The sequence below is a fragment of the Silene latifolia genome, chromosome 6, assembly GCF_048544455.1.
Source record: "Silene latifolia isolate original U9 population chromosome 6, ASM4854445v1, whole genome shotgun sequence".
Classification (NCBI taxonomy): Eukaryota; Viridiplantae; Streptophyta; class Magnoliopsida; order Caryophyllales; family Caryophyllaceae; genus Silene; species Silene latifolia.
Genome location: NC_133531.1, coordinates 5,105,264 through 5,131,083, shown reverse-complemented (window position 1 = coordinate 5,131,083; position 25,820 = coordinate 5,105,264). Strand labels below are relative to the sequence as shown.

General features: G+C 41.0%; 2 protein-coding genes across 2 annotated transcripts; both read left to right on the top strand.

The window, feature by feature from the left end:
- Nucleotides 1-777: 777 nt before the first annotated feature.
- LOC141586109 (putative E3 ubiquitin-protein ligase RHB1A) lies at nt 778-5,263 on the top strand. The gene is made up of 5 exons (XM_074407240.1): nt 778-1,017; nt 2,623-2,725; nt 3,788-4,214; nt 4,324-4,433; nt 4,872-5,263. Exons 2-5 carry the CDS (start codon nt 2,660-2,662, stop codon nt 4,905-4,907), a joined length of 639 nt encoding a protein of 212 aa, XP_074263341.1. The 5' UTR covers nt 778-1,017; nt 2,623-2,659; the 3' UTR covers nt 4,908-5,263.
- A 1,807-nt stretch (nt 5,264-7,070) lies between these two features.
- Nucleotides 7,071-9,992, top strand: LOC141587384 (protein DETOXIFICATION 34-like). Its single transcript, XM_074408862.1, has 5 exons — nt 7,071-7,382; nt 8,078-8,703; nt 9,248-9,304; nt 9,449-9,687; nt 9,850-9,992. The coding sequence occupies exons 1-5, from the start codon at nt 7,071-7,073 to the stop codon at nt 9,990-9,992; spliced, it is 1,377 nt and encodes a 458-aa protein (XP_074264963.1).
- The last annotated feature ends 15,828 nt before the right edge of the window (nt 9,993-25,820 follow it).

Here is a 25,820-nt window from a genome sequence, read left to right as displayed (position 1 = left end):
GAAAGGACAACTACTCGGAAAAAGCCGACATCATAAGGAATGGCTTTCTTTGTCGCCCACAAATCGATACTACTTCACTAAACAGTCCACATCTCCCCACTTCTTTTTAGGACTATTCATTTACCTCCATTTCACTTCTCCTAATATATACATAAAAAATTAATCTCTTTGACCCTCATCACAAACAACTAGTCTTGCTATAGACGGATATATCCGTCTATACTAAAAAACGTTAAATAAATAAAGTGGTGGCATTTTTTAAATTTCACCAACCCACTTGTTGTTTGGCCTATTAAGAATGTGGTATTGTATTTGACCCGTCTTTAATTATAGACGAATATATGTCGTCTATAATGAGATTTTGTGCATCAAAAATTCTTATTTAAGATGAGATTTTAAATTTAAAACGGCTTAAATAATATAAATAAAAAGAGATTTGTCTTATATTGACCAGCACAAGTATTTAATCGATCGTCTTATGGAAAATTAACTGAACAATCATCTGTTTAAAATACTACAGTATAAAATGGGCTAAACAATAGATTGATTTTAATACTATTATGATAAATAAAATACTCTTCCTTACATTTCAAAACATATGTACATACTACATAACTACACAAGTCTTTAACTTCAAATACAGAGTACAACATATTTCTTTTGTTTCTTATCACAGAAAATCTAAAACCGTCTCATGTAAGAAAAACGAAGAAATTTATCAGCTCAATTCTATTTTTTTCAGATACTCTGGCTTATAAGAAAAAAAAGTTATTTTGTGATATCTCACAACTACTTTTTCATTTTAAATTTATTTAAATCGATTGTGAAACGTAACAAACTCGAGAATATAGGGTCATTTTTGTAAGGTGGTTCAAAATTCCGTTTACATAACTTCCATTCACACGCAGAAAACAAACACAAATTCCTGAAATTGTAGTTCATCACTCTTCATTAAATTAAATTAATAACTTCCTTTCCTTCCTTTCTCTCTCTCTCTCTTCCCCAGCTATTCCTCAGGTAACTGTTAATCCCACTTTTTCCCCCAATTTTACCTTTCTTTCTCAATTCTAGGGTTCATATCTTATTTCTTCTTAATTACTATTGCGTATTAAATTAATCAATTAATTTGTCGTTTTGTTTTGGTTGTTGAATTATTGTTATACGGAATTGTCGCCGTTTTTTTAATTTGTTCGTTTTAATTCATAATTATATGTATAATTAGCTCGTTTACATTGTTTAATGCTTAATAATTGCTTAAATATGTGTTATACGACGTCGTTTGAGCTTGTAAATTAATTTGTGTTGTTATAATTAATTTGGTTGATGTTTGTTTAAGCTCAAGTTGTAGATGTTTATTGTATAATTTATGAAGAAATGTTTTGAGGAATGCATTTAATATACTGCATATATGATTGAAGTATATTTTAACTGTTTTAAGTATAGCTGTATAGATTGTAATTGGTCATGGTTGGTGCATGATTTATTTATGTATCAATTTATGGAAATGTTTGGGTAGTGTGAAGTGGAAAGAATTTGGGGGTGGAAATGTGAAATCTAAATCTGTGTTGTTTGTGTTTTGTTTGGATTTCGGTGCTGAATCATGTCGTATTTGTGTTTATTTGATGGCGTTTTGGGTGAAGCAAATTAGCTTGGGTGAGAACCTTAGGTAGTTTGATTTTTATTAGTGATGGGAACAGTCTGTGCTGGATTGGGCTCGAATTCTTGATTCTGTGTTTTGTTGTCATTGTAAGCAAGGGGGGCGCGGTTGACTAGAGAGAACTCTTGAAGTTATCTGAACAAGGAGGTGATTTGTGTTGTGTTCTAAGCAGTGTCGAAGCCAGGGGCTTCTTTCCGGGGTCCCGGGACACTGCAATCGGAAATTTTTTGGTGTATTTTTAGTCCAATCTTTAGATAGAAATAGAGTAAGTTTATATTTTCATGTGGAAATAGGTATTAGGGAACCCACGAATACATTTTTCTGAATCCGCTATTGGTTCTAAGTAGCTCATCTTGTACTGTTATTTCAACTGAACGATTTAGTTATGGAAACATAACCTTATTCGTTTGGTATGTACAAAAAGTTGGTGTGAAAAGAGGGAGGAATGCCTTGTTTATAAATATTAAATATGTTACTGTGGGAAGAAATTGGTTTTTGCTTCCCTATTTTCCTCAACTCTTGCCATAATATAAACCATAGAAGGGAAATAGGTATCCATGAAGACATTTACACAAAACCAAACGGGTTTAAGTGTGCATGAATGATTCGTTATGGTCCTTACAAATGATTAGGGAAGCCTAGAAAAGCATTTTAATGCACTTCTGCCACTGCTCAAAAGTCACACAGACCGAGTGTGTTGTATGTAATCAGTATTTTGTCACCTAATTTCCATGATTCCTTCAAGTCATCTCGTTCTAACCCATTTTCTCCACTATTGTCTGCAATACTTTCTAATAGCTTATATCAATTGAACAGTTCTTGGTAACTCTTAGTCTTAGATTGAATGTTTTCATAATGATTTGGTGTTGAATTAGTTTGTAATAAATTGTCTTAAGCCGAGTCTTAATTCGGGTGAGCTCTAATCGACTTCCTTTTTTTTGGTTTGCTCCTATGACATATGACAGAGGGCAATGTGATATGAAGAAATAACTTTGGAAAACAATGGGAGGTTGCTGTTGCTCTGCCAGAAAAACTCAATTACACCACGGAACACCTGTATATTATTATGTCAGTTTGTTTCTCTTTTAAATTTTCTATTTTCTAACCATTCTTCAGAGTTCAGTCTTAGAGCATTGTATAGGAGTCTATAACACATCTGAAAGGATGTGTTTGTATTTTGTTGATAATTACTTTTTGGGATATAAAATAGCAACTTACAGTATCTTTCAAAGTTACTACTGTGTATCTAGTGATGAATGATCTCTATTCTAGAGTACATCTTGGTTTTTTGAATTGCGTAGAATACGCATGTATTTGAGCAAATATACTTTTTCGGGACAGTTTGTACATGATTGAGATATATTTATTTAAGAATAGCTGTCTAGATAGTCCTTAAAACATTTCACTCTTATCATTCTGGCAATCACGTTGGAATTTCTCCTAGTTAACATCTGCTGGCTATCTGTATGTGCCCCTCTGTGCATGGTCACTATGAGGGAGGAGACCTTGATCAATGCAATTTCTTCTTCTTGTGACTGAAGAATGGTGAAGTCAGGTTAAACATCTTCTAGATGAAGCGATTGAGCACAGAGTAAAGGAAGCATGGCCTGAGAGTCTGAGACACATCTTGATGCAAATTTCAGCTGCTAGACCAGTCTGGAGAATGTTTACATCTCTCAAAGGACTAATGTGTCATCTTTAGATGTTCTATATTTATCTTATATGTTATGAGTTTCTCGTTTTAATATGGGGGTATGGCTGTTTACATCACGTGTTCCTTCATTACCTTGCCGTTTGCGAGATTCCTAGAGGCACTGTAGCAATGTTATTTGTAATTCCTATTTTCTATGAATAGAGGATGGGGAATTTTATTATCATTTTACTTCTATGTTGTTTGCGCGTCTTAAATTGACAGTTATAGCCCATTCTGCTATTTGCATGGATTAATTTTGTGTCTTGCAGTCATGATAGGTTTCGTAGTGAAACCTTTAACAAACTGATGATGTTTTTTTGTCTGTGTCATCATGATATCGTCAGTTGGTTCTCTGTTTTTGTTGTAATTGTTGTGGGAAGTGGGTTTTGTGATAGCAGGCAGTTACATTATTAAACTATTTTTTTGCCTTCATGTAGTGTCCACCGTCTTTGGAAGCACAAGAGAACTTGAGATCGTATGGTGGAACAGCATCCGGTCTTCCCACAGGGTTCTTGGTAGGGCTGAACTTGGACACATCGAGCCCTGATACTTTCCGTCCCCCTCCTGCTCCAATCCCATTTAATGTTCTTTTTGGACGTCCACAAACTCCAACTCATGTTCGTGGAAGTCAAGGACCTAAAGGCAACGTTGGTAGACAAACCCTAGAGTCTATAGCCTTCGGTGAAACTGCTGGTAGCTATGACAAACTTACCCCTGTTGGTCATGTTGGAAAACCGGAGGGAAAAACACTTGCTGATATCTTGCTTGCATCGCCAACTAAGTCTGACCAGGAAATTTCAAAGCGGGCTGAGGTCTATCACTCAGCCCAAGAAGAAGAGGAGGCATGTCCTATTTGTCTTGAAGGTATGAGTTCCTTTTCCACTTGAATAAAGAACGCTACTACATAGGTACATCTTCCGCACCGTTCTTCCGAAAAATAACTTACATTGTGAAATAATGAACTTCTGTGCAGAATATGACACGGACAATCCTAAGATGGTCACAACTTGTGATCATGATTTTCATTTGTCCTGCCTTCTTGAGTGGATGGAGAGAAGTGATTCTTGCCCAGTTTGTGATAAGGTCTGTCCTTACTAACAATGTGCATTCATCAGTTTTATTTATTTATTTATTTACAATAAATAGTTGGGCCTCAATCATCACCTTAAGGTTTTGGTTGAAATGGTTCATCTATCATGGTATTAGAGCCAGTGTGACCGTAGGTCACGGGTTCAAATCCTGGCAACCTCAAAACTCCTCAAAAAACTCGAAGTAGAAAACCCAACACACGGTACGGGGGAGCCGGTGCACAACCAACCACTCTTCAAGCCCAACGGGCATTTGAGTGAGGGAGCGTAATAGGAATATTTATAATAGTTGGGCCTCAATCATCACCTTAAGGTTTTGGTTGAGTTGGTTCATCTATCAGATAAGAGAGTTTTTACAATTCTTGACAGTGTTTATAGCTTCCATTTTCTACCAGAATATATAACTGAATTTCCGTTAACAATTATGGAACAGGAAATGATATTTGATCATCCAGGTGATCAACACTGAGGAAATCGTTTGATAAACAGATTAGTAGCTTCCTTTTAGATCATGACTAGTGGTTCATCATGGTGAAGTCGACAATGCATTATCAATTGTTTATTCAATCACAAGCTACATTCGGACTACTGCAAAGGGATGCAATGGTTAGCGCTTGCTGTACTGTCCTGTATTTACAAAAAAAATTATTTTCTCTGTACATAAAATCATCTTCCTGTCTTTTTTTTCCGTCTTCAAATTCTTTAGGTTGCTCTCTATCAGGGCCCCTTTACTTTGTCCTTCCCCTCCCCCCTTTTTTGACTGGTGAAGTTTCTATTTACAGATTGAATAGTTCATATATATGTGCTGTAACTGGTTGATAGTGCTCTTTTCGTCCCGTTTGTTCCCCTCCCCTTCTCCAGATGATACTCTGTCCTCCTCCAGACGACGCCTTGCCTTCTTTGGGAATGTCTGACTGCTTTCTGTAGTCTTTTTACCAGTTATTTACGGTGACAACTGTCTCATGTTTTGTAGAATTTCGCGTTTTTTACTTACTCTGTAACCTCATTAGCTTACGTTTTGCTGTTCTTTGGTTCAGTAAACAACTATGCAAGTTTGTTGCTCATATTAGTGTGCAAACAAATTGCAAGCTTGTGACTAACATAAGAGTATCAACTAAAATTTTAAAGAACTAGAAAACTCGAATGAAAACTCGGTTATGTCTTGTGTTACTCATGTACTGACTATCGCGGTAAAATGTTTCATACATACTACGATCTTACTCAAGACTGACGGGTGACTCGTAAGGTTTAAATAATAGGCCTAGCAAAGTATCTACTTTGATAACCGTATTGCAGAAAGTATATATCGAATATAGAAAGTATATATTGAATATATTCTCGGTTGCCATCACATTGAGCATTTAATCAATGAATCCAAATCCAAACGACACGGTTGGGCGGTTGGGGAAGGAGGAAACATCCTATGACAGATCTACGAAGCTCTGAATATTTTAGTCTGCTCTGTTTGCCCAAATCTTACACGGAGAATAAACTCAGATTTTCTCTGCGTTCCATATACTGCCATCAGAAGTCGGAACTTGACCCTCCAGTTTCCAGTTTCCAGTAGAAACAAGAAACGATTTTGAATCCAATCTTCCGAATTTTTCTCAGGTCTAATAAACATCGGTGTTAACTATCGACTCTTAGAGCCATATTCACGTCTTATCACCTATGCCGTAGAGGGGTGAGTACGATCAGTGCAAAACAGATCGCAAATTCAGGAAGTGGATTATACATCTGATATAGTACATCAGATGTTATAGTTTTTTAGCATTATTAATATAAAGTTTTTGAGTTTTAAACTAAAATTTTTGAGTTTTATTTTAAAGTTTTTGAGTTTATTTACTTAAACTTTAATCTCAAAAAGTTACATTATAACTCAAAAAAATTACATATAAGCTCAAAAAAAATTGATTTTTGATATCATAAAACTAAAATGTAATTTATAAACTCTATAATACTCGAAAAAAATACACAAAAACTCAAAAAGTCATTAAATATGATGTAGTACATCCGATGTACAATCCTTTTTCTCTCGCAAATTAGACATTTGCCAAATCCAGTTTATCTTCCTAAAGATGGAGGAATCCGTCTTAATAATAAAACAGGTTAAATATCATCTCACATCCATATGGCCATATGGGACAAATCCCATGTAGTTAGAACAAAATTTATCAGAACTAATTATTCACTTGAGAATCAAGATTTTTTCCGTTACTACATAGTAGTAGTACAGTACAAGTTATTGTAAATGCACATTAAAATCAAAATAAATTGGATGGAAATGTTACAAAAATCAACTTTATATACAGCATATGCATAAATTACAAACTGTACACAAATTTAATGCATGAGAATTGCAATTGAAACGTAGATATACTTATTATTAATTCTAGATAAAACATATTGCACTCTGAAATTATAATCCTAATTTTTATAGTCTTACAGCTTTGATTTCATTCAATTTTTTCGAAATTTCAATGCTTTGAGTCTAACAAAAGTCGTAAAAATAGGTAAAGAATTAGAACTTTCGACACACAAAGCAGGGGAGTTAGAAACTGGCAAAAATGCCTTCAACTCCCCTGCAGTGTCGTCGACCTCCCATGCACATAATGGCATGGAAGACGTACCAATGGACACACCACTAATCGGTGGAGAACCCACCGTGGTTGATCTCTACCCTACACCATTAGGTGTCATGGTGGCGAGGGGCGAGGAAGGAGGTGATTACCCTCCTATTAGGTCGTTTCGAGATATCGTGTCTGTGTGGAGGATAGAGTCTACAAAAATGTGGTTGATTGCAGGTCCAATTATTTTTAACATATGTTGTAATTATGGTACCAATTCTTTTACTAATATCTTTGTTGGGCATATCGGAGATGTTGAGCTCTCAGCTGTAACCGTAGCTTTTTCTGTTTTCGGAAGTTTTGTCTTCGGTCTCTTGGTAAGATTTTTAAATCTCCGCAATAATTTTATAAGTCGGTTTTTTTCTCCCGATACAGATCCTCTGTGTATGCGTTCAGATCCTCTGTGCCGCTTTTGTTTATCTTGTGTCTCACTACCTTTATCCTGTAACGCATCATCCTCTTATTAAATTTTTGGGATATTCTCCCGTGTACCCTTGAACTTCTTTTTCGTTTTCTAAGGTGTACCCCTCGTTTTTCATTAAAAAACTCTGACCGACAATAATTCTTTGTTACGAGCTCAGAAAACGATAATTTTTTTTTCAAACTAATTATCTCGTCAAGACCTTGAATTTGAAAAAAAAAAAAAATCACCGCTCTTTGAACTCGTAGCCGGCAGTTATGGTTAGTCAAAGTTTTTTTAACGAATAAACTTTGACCGACCATAATTCCTGACTACGAGTTGATACATCGGTGAATTCTTTTTCAAACTGAAGACCTCTTAAAGACAGTAAATTTGAAAAAAAAAAATATCATATTCTGAACTTGTAGCCAAGAGTTATTGACGGTCAAAGTTTTTTTGCAAGAAAAGAGGGGTACATTTTAGAAAATGAAAAAGTTAAGGGTTACACGAGAGAATATCTCAGATGTAACGCGAAAATGAGACGGGAGTCGGACTCTACGATCAGGAGATTTATTATAGTCTAATCGCGCTTTTAATGTTGACGATGCGCAGCTAGGAATGGGAAGTGCCTTAGAGACATTATGTGGACAAGCATTCGGAGCAGGGCAAATCCACATGTTAGGAATCTACACACAAAGATCTTGGTTAATCCTATTAGGAACGTGTTGCGCACTCTTGCCTTTATACTCAAACGCAACCTCGGTCCTCCTGGTCCTCGGCCAGGAGCCGAGAATTGCCGAGCTAGCCGGGAAATTTACCAAACAATGTATCCCTCAAATGTTTGCTTTTGCAATTAATTTCCCATCCCAAAAATTCTTACAAGCACAGAGTAAGGTAGGAGTTACGGCTTATATCGGGTTTGTGGCCTTAATAGCCCATGTTGGTTTACTTTACTTGTTCATTGAGGTGTTTGGGTGGGGCACCTCTGGTGCCGCTTGCGCCTTCAATGTATCGGCTTGGGTTGTCGCGTTGGCTCAGTTTGTTTATATGAAGGTTTGCTGCAAGGATGCTTGGACCGGGTTCTCTTGGCTCGCTTTTAAGGACCTTTGGCCTTTTGTTAAGCTTTCTGTTGCTTCTGCTGTGATGACTTGCTTGGATATTTGGTACTTTATGAGTATTATGCTTCTTACTGGCCAACTTCAAGACCCTGTTATCTCAATCGGATCGCTTTCTATTTGGTACGTTATTTTCAAGCCACTCGGCTAATTTTAATGTTGACGGGTTTCAAATTCAGGTCATGGGTAGAGCTGGCATTAGTACGGGCTGATCTGGCCCCGCCCGCCTTAACCCGTTATTTTATGCAACTTGGCCCGGCCCGGCGTTAACCCTGGCCTGGCCCGGGTCCTGAAATTCCAGCCCGGCCTGACACTGGCCCGCCATTTTAGCAAAAATATTTTTTTAAAAAAATGGTAAGGCCCGCCCGCCAGCCCGGCTCGGGTCCTGGCACGGGTCAAGCATATCCCAGTCCGGCCCGGCCCGGCCAAGCCCGAGTCTGATCAGGAGAACCCGGCCCGAGTACAGGTCTGGTCATGAGTATTACCGATCCATGACTTTATTTGGTACTTTGCTTTCATGCCACTTGGCTAATTTTAATGTTGACGGATTTCAAATTCAGGTCATGAGTGTTACTGATCCATGACTTTATTGGCTAAATTGACTCGATTTGAGTGATGATAAAATCGTTTTGACGAATTTTGGTAACGTCTAAAATTTCTTATGCAGTGTGAATATAACTGGATGGGAAGGCGTATTTTTCCTAGGAATCAATGCGGCTATAAGGTAAGCGAGCAGTTGGTCCCCCTTCTGACGGAAGAAAAATAACCATTTTATAATAAAAAGTAACCATTTGTTCTGGAGTGGTTACGTTATAGTTTCCGATTTGGGTTGTAAAGTTAATTTACTCGCGACTTACAACTGATACAGTGTTCGAGTAGCGAATGAGCTTGGATCAGGACATCCAAGAACGGCCAAGTTTGCAGTAGCCGTCACCATTGCGCAGTCGCTTTTCATCGGGTTCCTATTTATGTGTATAATCATGCTAACAAAGGACCATTTTGCCGTAATCTTCACAAACAGTAGAGAAATGCAAAGAGCCGTTGCGCATTTAGCTTATCTTGTTGGTATTACTATGGTGCTTAATAGTATCCAACCAGTTATTGCAGGTATTACTATAATAACATCGGTTTTTCTAACGTGTGCGATATAAAGTTCAATACCATTAGATAACATAAATTCATTATTAAACTAGATAAATAATAATTTCAAATATAACAACAAATACTCGCTCCGTTTCAATTTTTTATTTTTTATTTTTGAATTTTCAGGTGTCGCGGTTGGTGGAGGGTGGCAAGCATTGGTTGCTTACATCAATTTGTTTTGCTACTATGGTGTTGGGTTGCCTTTAGGGTTATTACTTGGTTACAAGACTACTTTAGGCGTCGAGGTAATAAATTTTATGACGGATTAATGAATTATCAATTGAGATGGTTTTATACTTGTATATACGGAGTATAATTATATGACGGATTAATGAATTATCAATTGATGTCCAACTAAAAAAGTTTTGAAGTTGAAAGATTAGAACTTAACTCGGTCATATCGACCAAGTGTTCGACTCCTCTATGGTTTTATTTCATGTCCCATTATCTTATTGCGTCTTACGAAAAGTTCCGTGGCAGGGCATTTGGTTAGGAATGATTTGTGGGACGACACTTCAGACAATTGTTCTTGTTCTCATAGTTCACAAAACAAATTGGAATAAAGAGGTAATTTACGTACAATTTTGTCATTAAAATTTCATATGGTAAATACGGTAAATGTACAAGTCGTTGAAATACGAAATTGATACAATTTTATCTTTGAAAATGGTAAATTTTCAGGTAAAACAAGCATCAGAGAGGCTTCGAGTTTGGGGAGGTCGAGTAGAAGAGAGTAAGGAAAGAGCGATGATTTCTATGGTTTCCGAGACGAAGAATCGACGTTACGATGTCTCTTCTCAGCAACTGTAGGATTTTTGAAGGGTATGGTAACAATTTGTTATCTCTGTTTAGGTCTAGAATTACGAATTTTTCCCCGATTATAAAACGGGGGTGTTTATTGGTCCTAAACCGGATTGGACGAGGCTAATTTAGTGGACCGAAAATCAAACAAGTGTAAAATGTTGGCCATGGACAGGACCATAATTTTATTGGTCTGGTCCAGATCGGACCATAAAAACGTATGGACCAGATCGAACCAGATCATATGGACCAAATAATAGTATATTTCTTTTAACTTTATTATTTCAACGATTATTTTAATTTATATTAACGTCCTAAATTTATTTTGTTAGAGTAGTAGGATATGTCAAAATTTATAACAAAGTAATATTATCGAGTAGGTGAAATATATGTAAGTGGTACAATTTTAAAATCCTCATTACAATTGTTTGGTTCATAGTCCAGTCTGCAGTCCGGTCGATTTGGTCAATGACCGAACCAAAAAACAAACTTATATAAATAGGTCGATCATAGACCGAACCAAATAAAATATGTGATCCGGTCCGGTCTTTAGTCAGGCCATTGAATAAACACTCCTACTTTAAACAATAGGTCTTGGTATAGACAGGTGGGGCGAACAGACGGGTAAAGACCTCTAATAAAATGGGTAGGGGGAACAAGGTGGGGCACCCCCATGTGCTTCCCACTTTATGGTAAATGGGTATTTTGTGAGGGGAAATGGTATCCGTCTATACGTATAGACGGATACTGTTCGTCTATAATGAGAATTTGTGTACTTTAAAATGAGGCCATATGCTACGAGCCTACGATTGTTAACGAAAAAGACTTGCCCAACCTCCAAAATCATAACTAGCAATAGACAACAACTACACAAAATTATTAATTACTCTCTTTTATAGTACACTTTTTCAAACTTACTCCCTTTTAAAAAAAAGTTTAAAAATTATACCCAGAAAATTGCTGAAATTTTTAAATTGCTCCCAAATCCCTATTTTTGTACATTTAGGACGAAAATGCCCTTGATTCTCATATTATTTTTTCATTCTTCTTTCTCTCCTTAATTTCCATTCTTCTTTGTCTTCTCTACCCTTCTCTTGCTTATTTGTTTTATTACTTGGTTCCTATTGATTAAGGGGGCTATAAAACGTCGTCGACGTTTTATAACAAATCGTCGACGCTTTTCATAAAAAAGACGCCTCCTACCCTTCCTCTTCCTCTCTCTACCCAATTCTCTCCCAAGCAAAAAACACTAAATAAAAAAAAAAAAGATGTTCTAACTCGACATCAACAAAACAACTACACGAGAAATCGACATCAACAAAACAACGATTCAATGTCAAACAACGAGCAATCCACATCAAATGCTAACAACGAATCTGAGGAACGTAATTACACAATCAATTTTCATTTCAATCGATTTAGTATGATAATTGAATTAGATGTTAAGTTGATATATTGAATTACATGTTAAGTCTTCATAGAATTAGGATGAATGTAACAAACACGCCCAAACCCGTCGAAAATAGTTGTAGTCGTGTATATGGACGTGCAAACTCAAAGTCCCCCATGGCGATGGACGTGCAAACTCAAAGTCCCTCATGGACTAGGACGTGTACATTCAAAGTCCGTCATGGACAGGGACTTTGAGTTTCAAAGTCTGTCCATGGTGGACATTGAAATTCAAAGTCCCTGTCCATGACGGACTTTGAATGTACACGTCCTAGTCCATGAGGGACTTTGAGTTTGCACGTCCATCACCATGGGGGACTTTGAGTTTGCACGTCCGTCACCATGGGGGACTTTGAGTTTGCACGTCCATATACACGACTACAACTATTTTCGACGGGTTTGGGCGTGTTTGTTACATTCATCCTAATTCTATGAAGACTTAACATGTAATTCAATATATCAACTTAACATCTAATTCAATTATCATACTAAATCGATTGAAATGAAAATAGATTGTGTAATTACGTTCCTCAGATTCGTTGTTAGCATTTGATGTGGATTGCTCGTTGTTTGACATTGAATCGTTGTTTTGTTGATGTCGATTTCTCGTGTAGTTGTTTTGTTGATGTCGAGTTAGAAACTCTTTTTTTTTTTTTTTTTAGTATTTTTTGCTTGGGAGATAATTGGGTAGAGAGAGAGGAAGAGGAAGGGTAGGAGGCGTCTTTTTTATGAAAAGCGTCGACGATTCGTTATAAAACGTCGACGACGTTTCGCAATCGGGTTGATTAATTCGGCTAATTTGTTGATTATTTTGTTATTAGATATGTTGTTGGGTTTAATTTCATCATTGAAAGGTTGAGTTTAGAGAGAGTGGGTGATTGTGGTGGTTGGCGGTGAAAGACGGTGATTGTTGTGGTTGAACGGTGTATAGGGATTAAGACAAAAGGAGAATAGAAAATAGGGAGACAAGGAGGAGAAGGAGAAGAAAATAAATCAAGGGTATTTTCGTCATAAAAGTAGAAATATAGGAATTTGGGAGCAATTTCAAAATTTCTACAATTTTATGGGTGTAATTTTTAATTATTTTTTTTAAAAGGGAGTAATTTTGAAAAAGTGCATTATAAAAGGGAGTAATTGATGATTTAGCCTAATTTAAATTAAGTTCAACAAAAATAAGTTAAGTTCAGAAAAGTTAAGTAAAAATAAGTTAAGCTCGGCAAAAATAAGTTAAGTTAAGCAAAAATAATTTCAGAAAAGTTCAGCAAAAATAAGTTAAGTTCAGCAAAAATAAGTTAAGTTAAGTTCAATAAAAATAAGTAAAGTTCACCAAAATTAAATTCAAAAAAGATAAGCTAAGTTAACTATATATCAAACTCATACTCGTTTTATAGTATTGACGAGTTTGAAAAAAAACGATTTTTACAAATTCTCTTGTACGAGTGTTTCATGTGCGACTTTTTTTTAAATAGTGACCAATCGCATATGATAATTATTATTTACACAAAAGTAGTCACTATCAGCCATAAAGTGGTCACGTTTTGCAAAAATATACGGGGATAGGACCGTTACATAGGATAATTCTCGTACGAAGTTTATTAAAATCAAAACAAAAAAACAAGACATTAGTTATTTACTCTAAACATTATACTTTAAAAAAAAGGTGGAAAGTGTTAAAAGTTATGCCTCAAATGTCATTTAAGTATCAAATGTCCATTATTGTTTCGACTTTCACACTTCATAATTTTATACGGAAGTACACTCTTGGGATACCTATTATACAACATGACGTGAATATTCTAGGGACAATAGATTCAGGCATGTTTGATAAGAAGCGTAAGATGGCTATGTACAAGGTGCAAAATAACATAGTCAAAAATATTTCGCGAGGCAATGGATTCGATGGTGTATGCTCAAATGAAGACGATGAAAGTGAAGAGGAGGATGATAATATGGAAATAGATTATTAAAAAAAACTGTAATACGTGATTTAAGTTATTATTCATTTAGTTCAAAAAAGTTAAGCTCATATAAGTTAAGTTCCGAAAAGTTAAGCAAAAATAAGTTAAGTTCAGCAAATATAAGTTAAGTTAAGTTTAGCAAAAATGAGTTCAGAAAAGTTAAGCAAAAATAAGTTAAGTTCAGTAAATATAAGTCAAGTTCAAAAAAGTTCAGCAAAAATAAGTTAACTTAAGTTAAGCTAAGTAAAAATAAGTTTTCGCAAAAAAAAAAAAAAAAAAAAAAAAAAAAGGTAAAAATAAGTCCAAAAAAACAGGGCGTACTAGCAAATAACAATCGATAACAAAAATAAGTTAGCCATGTTTTTACTTTTTATAAGCTTTTTGCATGTGCGTTTTTCTTGGTAAATTATATCCTACTCCCATGAGTAGGGAGTAGGATACTCTCATCATTTAGTTATTGGAAAACCATAAAATCAAAACTTAAAACCTTTAAAATTTAAATTTAATACATTTGAAAAATATAAAAATTTGTACCACAATTTATAATTTTCTTTCCTCTATAAATAGAGATCACTTTTGATATATTTTGGTGTTTATTTTGATTTTACTCACATATTCACATCACATAATTGACATATTCATAACAATGAGATATTCACATCACATAATTAATATACTCATCAGCTATTCATATTACATAACTAGCATATTCACATAGATTAAAAATTATATTCACAATGTAAAACTCACATACTCACACAACTAATATAGATATTCAAACAATATAATAGACATGTTCACAAATTAATTATTCATAAGAACAACAAACATTTTATTGAGTTATTCACAAATATTCATTTAACAAAATATACATATTCACACAATTTAACATGTGAATATGTCACTTAAATTGTGTGAATATATATTTAAATATTATAAACGAGTTTCAAAATATAGCAAATATGATTTATTTTATTGAGTAAAAAATATTATGAACATTAGTGATTTTTTGTTTTTTTAAAATTGGTAGTTAAATTAGAAAATAATCATTTTAAATATATATGCACCTTTTAATAACTACCCCACTAATTACATTACAAAAAAAAACTGATGGGAGTACCATGCACCATACTCTTGGGTGCATGGTATAAGAATTGGTTTTTCTTGGGGTCTCAGGTGTTATCTAGGTTGCACGAAAACGGACACGGACACGCGACACGCGACACAGCATTTCAAAAAAATTTGGACACGGACACGACAAAAAAAAAAAATCAATATACATATTAAAATAAAGGGAATTTGAAGAACATTATAACCAACATCTAAACTTTGGTCATTTAAAGGCCACAAAATCGTAAAATGACAACCAATATTAATGTCTTATACGATAAAAACTACAAATTTGCAAATTACAAACCCAAATTTAAATAAGCATTAAAGTCTTACAAAATTAAATAAAAAGTATCAAAGGTTACAAATTACAAACCCAAATTCGAGTCTAACAATACTATTCGCCATAGTTATCAAACCGTGTATTTTCCGCAAAATATATTAACATTAAAAGCCACCAAAAATAAGTTGGACAAACAATACTCACCAAAAGCTTTAAAAAGGGAGTTCACGGATCATCCTTTGCACCATTGTAATTATTCATTAAACTTCTTTCGGTAAGTGGGAATAATAGCACAGTTATTCGCTTTCGAAAATTACCCCGAAATCAAACAAACCCTAACTTTCGAAATATCAACAATCTCCAAATTTAAGACCCCCCAAATTTAATAACAACAACAATAATAATCATTATAACGATTGATTTTAATTAATTCGATTATTTAGAAACTTATTATTATGTGTAATATATATATATATATATATATATAGATATTAATATATAAATAAAACATAGATTGAGAAATTAGGTGAAAAAAATGAAAACCAAGATACGTGGCGGGCAGAGGTTGTCGGCAGCGAATGGGAGGCTCACTGCGGTCTGACTGAGGCGAGGGGAGACTGGAAGGCGTTGCAATGTAAGAGAAAAAAAGGGGAGAAATGAGATGTATGGGGAAAATGGAAAAGTGAGATGTGTGATAAATGATAAAGTAAGATTTTGATTTCAAAACTGCTTATTTGGTGTGTCCAGCGGACACGGACCGTGTCCAACCATGTTGGACCGTGTCCGACACGTTTTATTTTAACATAAAAACCGGGGACACGGTTCAAGGCGTGTCCAGAACGATTTCAGACGTGTCCTACGAGTGTCCGTGTTCGACACAGTGTCCGATACGGAAACGCTCAAAACTAGACGTGTCCGTGCAACCTAGGGTGTTAGGCCATAGTTACATGCAAATAGTTTCTTTACTCAAAAATTTGTTGTGAAATACAAAATAAGATGATAGATTCTTTCACTTTACATACATTATTTTGTCCACGTGTTAAATCTTTTTTTTTTAATCGTCTATTTTAATTTTATGCTCTTCCTAATCTCTCTCTTCTTCAATTTCCTCGCCAATTATTTGTCCTAATTGTTCCGGGTGTAATTCCAGAGCAGTTATTTGTTACCACCCGTGCTTGTAGAATGACGTCTTCAGTTGAATCCTCCTTGCGGTCTCCTGAAACGATGAACAAACTGAGGGCTCGGCTTTGGGCCGAGCGAACTCACTCCGACGCTCAAGTCAGTAAACTTAGAGAGATAAGTTGTTACTTGGTGAAGTACGTATTGTAGAGAGATAAGGAAGAGATTACCAGATGAATAGTGATTCTTAGGTTAAATTGTGGATCCCCTCCTCAATGAGAGTTGAGGAGTATTTATAGACTTTCACCTTTTGTCACGTAGTGGTCAAGTGGCCAAGTGGCTAGCAGGTGGAAAGACTGATCTACCCCTCGGCCGAGGGACCCATGGCAGGCCGGCAGGCCCTGTTGACTCACCGCCGAGGGGTCTTGGATATGAGTTCGCGGATGCGTGCCTCGGCGGGCTAGTTGTCCCCGCCGAGGCACAAGAGACAGGCCGACAGGTGGCGTCGGTTAGGCTGTCTAAGCCGTTGACTTGCTGTGGATATCTTTGACCTTGCTCAATATGTTGACTGGTCAGCGGGTGCAGAATATGCCCCATCAATTTGCCCCCAGCGTAGTCTATGCCGTGGTATGGGCTCCGATGTATGTTGAGCGTATATTCTGCGCAAGTAAAAATTTTTGCCCCGGCTTCTCCTACCCCGGCGTGGCTCTGCTTAGGCCGTACCATATCCCCCCTCTACATGGTTGTGTAATGGACATCCGATGTGGAAAAGAAAGTGGTGCTGGCCGGGACCGAGGTTGTGAGCGCCGTGTGCTTTTGATTGCCCCCAGCCGGTGCTGACAAGCTTGGTTGATCATGTGGCCGGCGGAGAACAGATACTTAGGAATTTGTTGAGGAAGATGAATAGGCAGAGAGATTTGAAGGGGCGTGTTGAAGACGCTTGGTCACTGTTGCATTGATTGACGTTCAATCAAGGAAACGATTGACATTCCGTGGCTGCATGCCTGACACGTGTCTGTTTGCTGATTGGCTGACGTTTCATGGGCTGTTCCTTGATTGGTCCTTCTTCATGGGCTTTTCCCTATAAATAGGGCAGTTAATCCCTGAAATTGGGCACCAATTTCATTTTCTCAAAAATTTTCTTCTTTCTAGCCCTCCTTGACGAAACTTCTCTCTAGCTTTCAGAATCATTACTCCGGCGTGGCATTTTTCTTCAAGGTAAACAATCAAATTTTCAATTTTTTCATTAAGTTTTCGTTGTGAATCATGTCTTCTGCTGATGCCGGTCCTAGTAACCGTGCGCCGGGGGGTTCCCCGCCGCGTCTTGATGAGGAGGAGATGCTAGATGCCATCCCGATAAGGTCTGCGGGCCCTAGGTCTCCGTCTCCCGAAGTCGATCCGAAAGCTTTGGAGGATTGGGAGGACGATGATGATGATGATGACGCTGGTGATGATGCTGAAAGGGCTCATCCTGATGAGGGGAGGCAGTACGTTATGGACCACGGCGAGGCCTGTAAGGTCCGCCTTGACCGTGTCTGGACCCATAAGTTCGTCAGTTGTTCCGGCGAGACATTTTTCGAGGGCCATTTCTACTTTGGCAGGGGGTACAAAATTGTTATCCCTGAGGAGGGCCAGGCCATCTGTTGTCCTCCACCGGGTTGCACCGGCGTATACATCCGGCACTTGGAGTACGGGCTCCGATTTCCGCTGAATTATTACGTCATGGCTATCATTAGAGCCATGAACGTCGCCGTGGCCCAACTGCACCCGTTGGCTATTAAAACCATAGTCGGCTTTGTCTGGCTCTGTCTCTTCAAGGGGGAGGTCCCAACGGTTAATTTATTCCGTCGGCTTCACCACCTTCGGCCGTCGTTTCCCGGTCGTGTCGGATGGTACAGCGTGCAAGTGGAGTCGGGTTACATCTCCGTTGATAAGCTTTCCTCCTGCAAGGACTGGAAAGATCGGTGGGTGTACGTTGAGGTGCTTGGATGACTATCCGCGCGCCCGGTCCTTCCAAAGACCAAGTTAATTTGCGGTGCGAGACTCGAGGCGGAGCATGACGGATGGGTCACCCGGAAAAGCTTAAGATGGACGCCAAAGAAGGTCCTCTCAATGAGGATGAGAAGTCATGCGATGAGGCTCTTTGAGACGGACAAGAGTGGGGTGTCGAAAAGATGGATTCCCCCGACGCAGATCATTCTTCGGGATGAACCGCTCTGCGCCATGTCGGCCTCATACCCTAGCGCAGGTGAGTGGGGTTGGTGTGGGGCCCATCTCTGCTCTCAACGTTTCTGTTTCTTGAATTTCGATTTACTTCTACTTAACTCTTGCTTTGCTTTCTTTGCACCACTTTGGACCGTACCTTTCTGAGGATATCCTTCGGAGGATGGGGTCGCACAAGGATAAGACCGTTGCTGATTTGCACCCCTAAGGCTCGCCCGTGATCGCAGGACGTCGCCGAATGATCCGATGGATCGCAGTGAAAGGCTGAATGTGGAGGCGGCCCAGGCGAGGGTTGCTAGTAACATGCCGCGCCGAACGCGGAAAACAAAATCTTCGGCGGCGACGGCGTCGACATCCGTTCCACCTTCCATCCCTTCACCCGAAGGAGACGGTGGAGATCGTTGACATTACCGATGGGGGGACTCGATGCGGAGGGATCTCCCTTATCCGTAAAGGAAAGAGCCCACCCTCGTGCCGATACTTCGTTGTTATCACGCAATCGCGCCGGCGAGGAGATGTGTCCTCCGAGCAAGAAGGCCAAGCATGGTACAGATATATCCCGTGGCTCGGACTTAGCCTTAATTAGGCGTTCCCGATGACAAGCTCTCCGATACGTCCATGTATACCGACACGGATGTTTTAATTGACTTTTTGTAGATCAACTGCGTCGGCGGCCGCCGTTCTCACTGTGCGCGCAATTGGAGAAGCGAACGAGAAGGCGGGTGATAGAAATGTCACCGTCGATCCCCTACTTCGAAGGTTTCCCCACCGAGCTTGTGGCGGAGGGGATGAGAATAGGCAAGAGGCTAGCGAAATGGACTCAGCTAGCCGGCTCCCACATTATGGAGCAAGAGAAGACCATGGTCAAGCGCCCACGCCGAGCGAGCGGCTAACGCCGGAACTCGACGCGGCGAACAAGGAGGCTAAGAGGGCCAAGGGCCGAAAGAGGCAGTCCGTGTTGAGAGAAAACTCAGGGAGGACGCTGAAAAGGAAGTCCTTGCTAAGAGAGCCAAGGCCGAGGCCGCGGCGGGCCGAAGCCGCTAAGTCTGCGGGAGATGCGTGACCTCGTTCGTAAGCACGCCGACCTTTACCTTACGCAGAGAACGACTTTAGGGCTTGTTCCGGGCCCAGGGAAGGTGGTCCTAACAAGGATGCTATCATCGCCCAAAGGGAGGAGGACATTGAGAGACTCTAAACCGTTCTTCTCCCTAACATGTGCACCCAATACCGGGACCTGGCCGAAGAAGTCGCCAGGGAAGTGATTGAGGAGCTCTTCCTCTTGATGGCTCCTTTCCGTGGGATGATTTGACGAGCTGTTTGATGACAAGCTCGAAGCTAAGGAGGAAGCCGCGAAGGAAAAGGCCAAGGAGGAGGTAAGGGTGAAGAAGGAGGAAGAGGCGGCCGCGGAGAAGGCGGCCCTTGCTGAGGAGGCTAAGGCGGCCAAGGAGGAAGCCGAGAGGATGAAGGCAGCTGAGGCTGCTGAGGCTGTGGCTGCTGAGAAAGCTGAGACTGCTGAGACAGCCTCTGGGTCGCCCATTAAGGACGACGCTGCTAACGCTGCTGATGGCAAGCAGCAACAGGCATAGGGAGACGGGCGGTTGTCACCAGGCTCACCCGGCGTCTCGGATAGCTTTAGCTTCTCGGGGGCCAATTATTAAGCCTTTCCTCCCTGCCATCTTTTGGCGCTTAAATGATATGTCTGTAACCTTTTGCCTTTCTTTTCCTTGTATTTTGTACAACTTTGGTAGGTTGTGTTTTGGCTTATCCTTATGGGGACTACCGCCGCCCGTATTTTCCTCACTTTGTAACCTGATCATTTTTAATAAGAGTTTGCTTATTCTGCCTCCGGCTTGGCCGAGGTCTTTTCTTGTCTTCGTCTGAGTTGTCTTCTTACGTCATTAATTGAGCGCTTCTTTTGTTTCTACCTTGGCCTGACCGGGGCAGTTAGAATGCGTATCTCAACTGTGTTTAACGTTCCTAGGGCGTGCTGATCGCTTTCGCGAGTATCAACCGCGCTGATAGTGACTGTCATGAGATCTGCTTCCTTATAGTGATTGCCGTGGCGTCTACCTCTTGGAGTGACTGATGCGGCGTCTACATCTTGGGGTGACTGCCGTAGCGTCTACTTCTTGGGGTGATGCGACGGCGCCTATTTCTTGATGGTGGATCGCTGTGGCGTCTACCTCTTGGAGTGACTGTCTGCGCGTCTACCTCTTGGGGTGACTGCCGTAGCGTCTTACTGGGTGATCTGCGACGGCGCTATTTCTTGATGGTGATCGCTGTGGCGTCTACCTCTTGGAGTGATCGCTAACTGGCGGCGTCTACCTCTTGGGGTGATCGCCGTAGCGTCTACTTCTTGGGGTGATCACGACGGCGTCGTTTCTTGATGGTGACGCCGTGGCGTCTACTCTCTTGGAGTGATCACGCGTCTACCTCTTGGGGTGATCGCCGTAGCGTCTACTTCTTGGGGTGATCTAACGACGGCGCTGCTTTCTTGATAGTGACTATGGAGGAGAATGAACACTTTGATGGAAAACTTGGACGATTCTTCATTAGATAAAAACGTGGGTCGGGGTGCCCACAGTTGTCTTGGGCACCTCCGCTGTCTATACAAAATTTTCCCGAGATTGTCAGTGCCCTAATGGCTCATCAAAGGTGCACCATCCATGTCTGTCAGCCGGTGTGTCTTGAGGGATCGTCGGACCGGGGAATGTACTGTATCTGGAAGGACTTCAATTTGGCGGTGTCGGCTTTCACCCTTTCCAGGTATCTTACCATCCCGTTATCTCGAGCCTCATACTCTCCACTGATTTGGTTGGCCACCAATAGTGAGCATGTTTTCACCACGACGTGTTCCGCTCCGGCAGCCCTAGCTAACTCAACTCCATTTATCACCGCCTCGTATTCGGATTCGTTGTTTGAGGTCGAGAGGGTAAGTTTCAAGGCGTGCTCAAACACGTCCCCGTTTGGGCTGGTGATAAGAATGGCAGCTCCTGAGTTGTTCGCCGTGGGGGACCCGTCAGTAGTTATTTCCCATACGCCGGGATGCGACTCTTCTTGGTCGGTCGGGGTTCCTTCAACCATGCCGACGTCGGTATTCATCGGGTCGCCCTCCTGCTGCAAGGATGGGCTCTTGCCCTTCCCTGACTTCTTCGCCACTTTGAGGGATTGCACGTTGCACCCTCTGGCGGATATCTGGGTGTTGACCACCTCGTCCTTCTCGTCCTTGGAGACGAGCTTATACGCTTCCCCCCGGTCCGAGACACACATCAGTGTCAGGGCCCGGATTGACATTACTGTATCAGCCTCGCTCAGAGTGACGCGGCCTATGAGGACGTTGTAGGCGGACGAGCCGTCAATGACTACGAACTCAGATAGGACATTCTTCGCCGCATTCCCCTCGCCGAACATCACCGGCAGTCTGATCGACCCCAGGGGTACCAGGCCGGCCCCGGAAAAGCTGTACAACGGATTGGTGCAGGGGCTCAAGTCTTCAACCTTCAGACCGAGGTTGAGAAAGCACTCCCTGAACATGATGTTCGTGTAGGCGCCTGTGTCAATCAGGCACCTCTTGACCAGGTGGTTGGATATGTCCAAGTGGACTACAAGTGGGTCGCTGTGAGGTGCGATGACTCCCTCGTAGTCATTCTTCCCAATAGTCATGTTGGGGATGTTGGAGGCGGGGACCGCTGTTTTGGGCACAAAGTTGATGGCCTGATACAGCTCGTTCAGGTGCCGTTTGTGCCCATGAGCGGACCCACCGTTCTCGTTGCCACCGATGACAACATGGATCACTCCTATCCGTTCAAAGACGGATTTCTTATTTGAACCGCCGCCTCGCCTCTTTTGGCCTTTGGCAACATACTTGCCGAGGCTCCCCTTCCGGATTAGCTCTTCAATGGCATTCTTCAGATGCCGGCAGTTGTCAGTAAGGTGACCGGTGTGGCCGTGGTACTCACAGTACTGGCTCGTGTCACCGTCTCCCTTCGGCTTGGGGGGCCTTTCCCACTTCTGGCCCTCGCCCTTGCTCAGGGCGAAGACCTCGGCGGCAGATACAACCAGGGGGGTGTGATCATTGTACCGCCTTTGGTGGTACGTTCCCGAACTCCCCCCGGCGCCCGCCGAGCGCTGCTTCCTGGTGGACCTGTCAGACCGTGACCTATTATTGTCACGGCGTCTTTCATCCGGGTTGTCCTCCCGGTGGCTCTTCTTCTCTGAGTGCCCAGCCTCGCTGTGGCCTACCCAGGTCTTGTGATAGTCTTCCACCTTGATGGCCTGGTCGGCCATCTTCCTAGCGGCGTCTAAGCCCAAGCCGCCGCACTTGATGAGCTCGTTTTTAAGTCTCCCCTTGGGAGGCCTTTCATCGCAAGGTCGCCACTCGCTTGCTCACTCACGAATCTGCTGAACCTTGGCGTCGAACCTCTTTACATAGCTTCGGAGAGACTTGCCTCCCTCCTGCTTGATAGTTAGGAGGTCCGATGTCTCCACGACCCTCTTTTTATTGCAAGAGTACTGGGCTAAGAAGGCGTCCCTTAGGTCGGCGTAATAAAGATACCGAGCCGTCGGGCAGCCCCTTGTAGACCAACTCCGAGCCATCCCATGCAAGGTTGTTGGGAAGACTCGGCACCAGACTTCGTCGGGTTGCTCCCACACCGACATGTACGACTCAAAGGCCTCGGCATGATCGGTGGGGTCGCTATCCCCTTTGTATGTGAACGCCGGCAACTTTAGCTTGGTTGGCACGGCGGTTTCAAGGACGTAGGCATTGAGGGGTTGTCTGACCACGTGTCGAACAACACGCGGCGATCGGCTCCTCGCATTCCTAGTCCGGCTCCTCTCCCCGTGGCGGGAAGGGCTTCTTCTCCGACTCTGTTGAGTCGGGCTTCTTCTTCGACTCGGTGAGTCGGGCTTCTTCTCCGACTCGCGAGTCGGACTTCTCTCACTTCTCCGAGGCGGGCCTCGTCGGTCTTGCCGGCGACGCCGTCCTCCCGCGGGTCCGGGAAGGACTTAGGTCTACCACTAGCACTTCGGGCTCCTCCGGCGTCTTGACGGGGCCAGCTTCTTCCAAAGGCTCCATTCAGGTCTCTTGGAGTCACATTCTGGGCCCGGTCTCCGGACGGGTTCCGCCGCTCTTGTCGGTGTGACAGTGTGAGCCGACGTACTACCAATTAGGTCCAGGAGTAGCTTTAGTTTCGCTGCATCGACCACATGTCCCATGATGGTGACCTGGTTGGCGGCAAGCGCGTATCTGGTATTATTGGCATCCCGTACTCCGGTTGAATTACCCGGCCGGTGGAGGGCTCACGCGACTCGAACGTGGACGGTATTATCTTGGCGAACTCGGTTTACGATTCGAATACCTCTTGTTGTTTTGACATCTTCTTAGCTTTTTGGGTGGGTTTTTGTTTTGTTTTTTTTTTGTTAGGGAATGAATGTGACTAGCTTCTAGTATCACTCCCCACAGACGGCGCCAATTGTTCCGGGTGTAATTCCAGAGCAGTTATTTGTTACCACCCGTGCTTGTAGAATGACGTCTTCAGTTGAATCCTCCTTGCGGTCTTCTGAAACGATGAACAAACTGAGGGCTCGGCTTTGGGCCGAGCGAACTCACTCCGACGCTCAAGTCAGTAAACTTAGAGAGATAAGTTGTTACTTGGTGAAGTACGTATTGTAGAGAGATAAGGAAGATATTACCAGATGAATAGTGATTCTTAGGTTAAATTGTGGATCCCCTCCTCAATGAGAGTTGAGGAGTATTTATAGACTTTCACCTTTTGTCACGTAGTGGCCAAGTGGCCAATTGGCTAGCAGGTGGAAAGACTGATCTACCCCTCGGTCGAGGGACCCATGGCAGGCCGGCGGGCCCTGTTGACTCACCGCCGAGGGGTCTTGGATATGAGTTCGCGGATGCGTGCCTCGGCGGGCTAGTTGTCCCCGCCGAGGCATAAGAGACAGGCCGACAGGTGGCGTCGGTTAGGCTGTCTAAGCCGTTGACTTGCTGTGGATATCTTTGACCTTGCTCAATATGTTGACTGGTCAGCGGGTGCAGAATATGCCCCATCACTAATAAATATAATTGTACATCTAAACCAAATATTAATGTTGTTTACAAAAAAGCCTAGGATGGTTAATATAATGGGCCTTTATTTTCATAATTATAAAATGACCATCGGTCTAACTTGAAGGCATAAATTAATGTATGTTATGTAACTTAATTATGTACTGTTGTAACTAATTAATTTAACAATAAAAAACGTGAGACGGTCTCATAATGTGAGACAGTCCTATTATATAAAATGACAACTCGTAAATTAACATAAGTGAATCATTTTTTTTGTATATAAAAGTGGACCGTCTCACGGTGTAAGATAATCATATTTTATAAATTAAAATTAACAAGTTGTTGACAATAACTTTAGCATAAATAATTTAATGTAAGTTTGTTTATAATTTCTGAACTTTTCTGATTTGAAATATAGGAGCTAAACTGACCTTATAGGTTATGAATTTTTTTGAACTGAACTTATAGAAACTGAACTTTTTTTAACTGGACTTATAGGAGCAGAACTTTTCTGAACTTATAGGATCTAAACTGAGTTGAATTTATAAGATCTGAACTTTTCTGAATTGAACTTATTATAAAATCTGGATTGAACTTAAAAGAGGTGACTTTAACTCCAAATGAACAGGACCTTAGTATGCTTCACGAGATTTATGATCTCATTTGTATTATTGGTGCCATGCGAGCTATTTTTGGTGCAAACCATCCGGTTTAATCTAGATTCTAGCCGGGTAGGACCATTAGGGCGGTAAAGCTCTTCTCATGAGTTTTAACATTGTCGCTGTAACACCCCCATACTCCAAGTGCCTTACCAGGACCACTCAGGTATAAGGATGCTACCATCTCGGTTACTCGAGACAATGATAATCATCAGACAATAACGAAACAACATTTAAATAGTATAACTTTATAGAAAGGTTACAATCCAAAACCAAATACCAAAATACGAATACAAGTTCTCAAAACCAACTGTCTAATCAACTAAAACTATCAAAGCTATAAAACATCGTCGACACAATGCGAAGACTTCTAATCGCCACGTGATGACTCATCCCACTATCCCATACGCGTCATATCATACCCGCTCAATAAT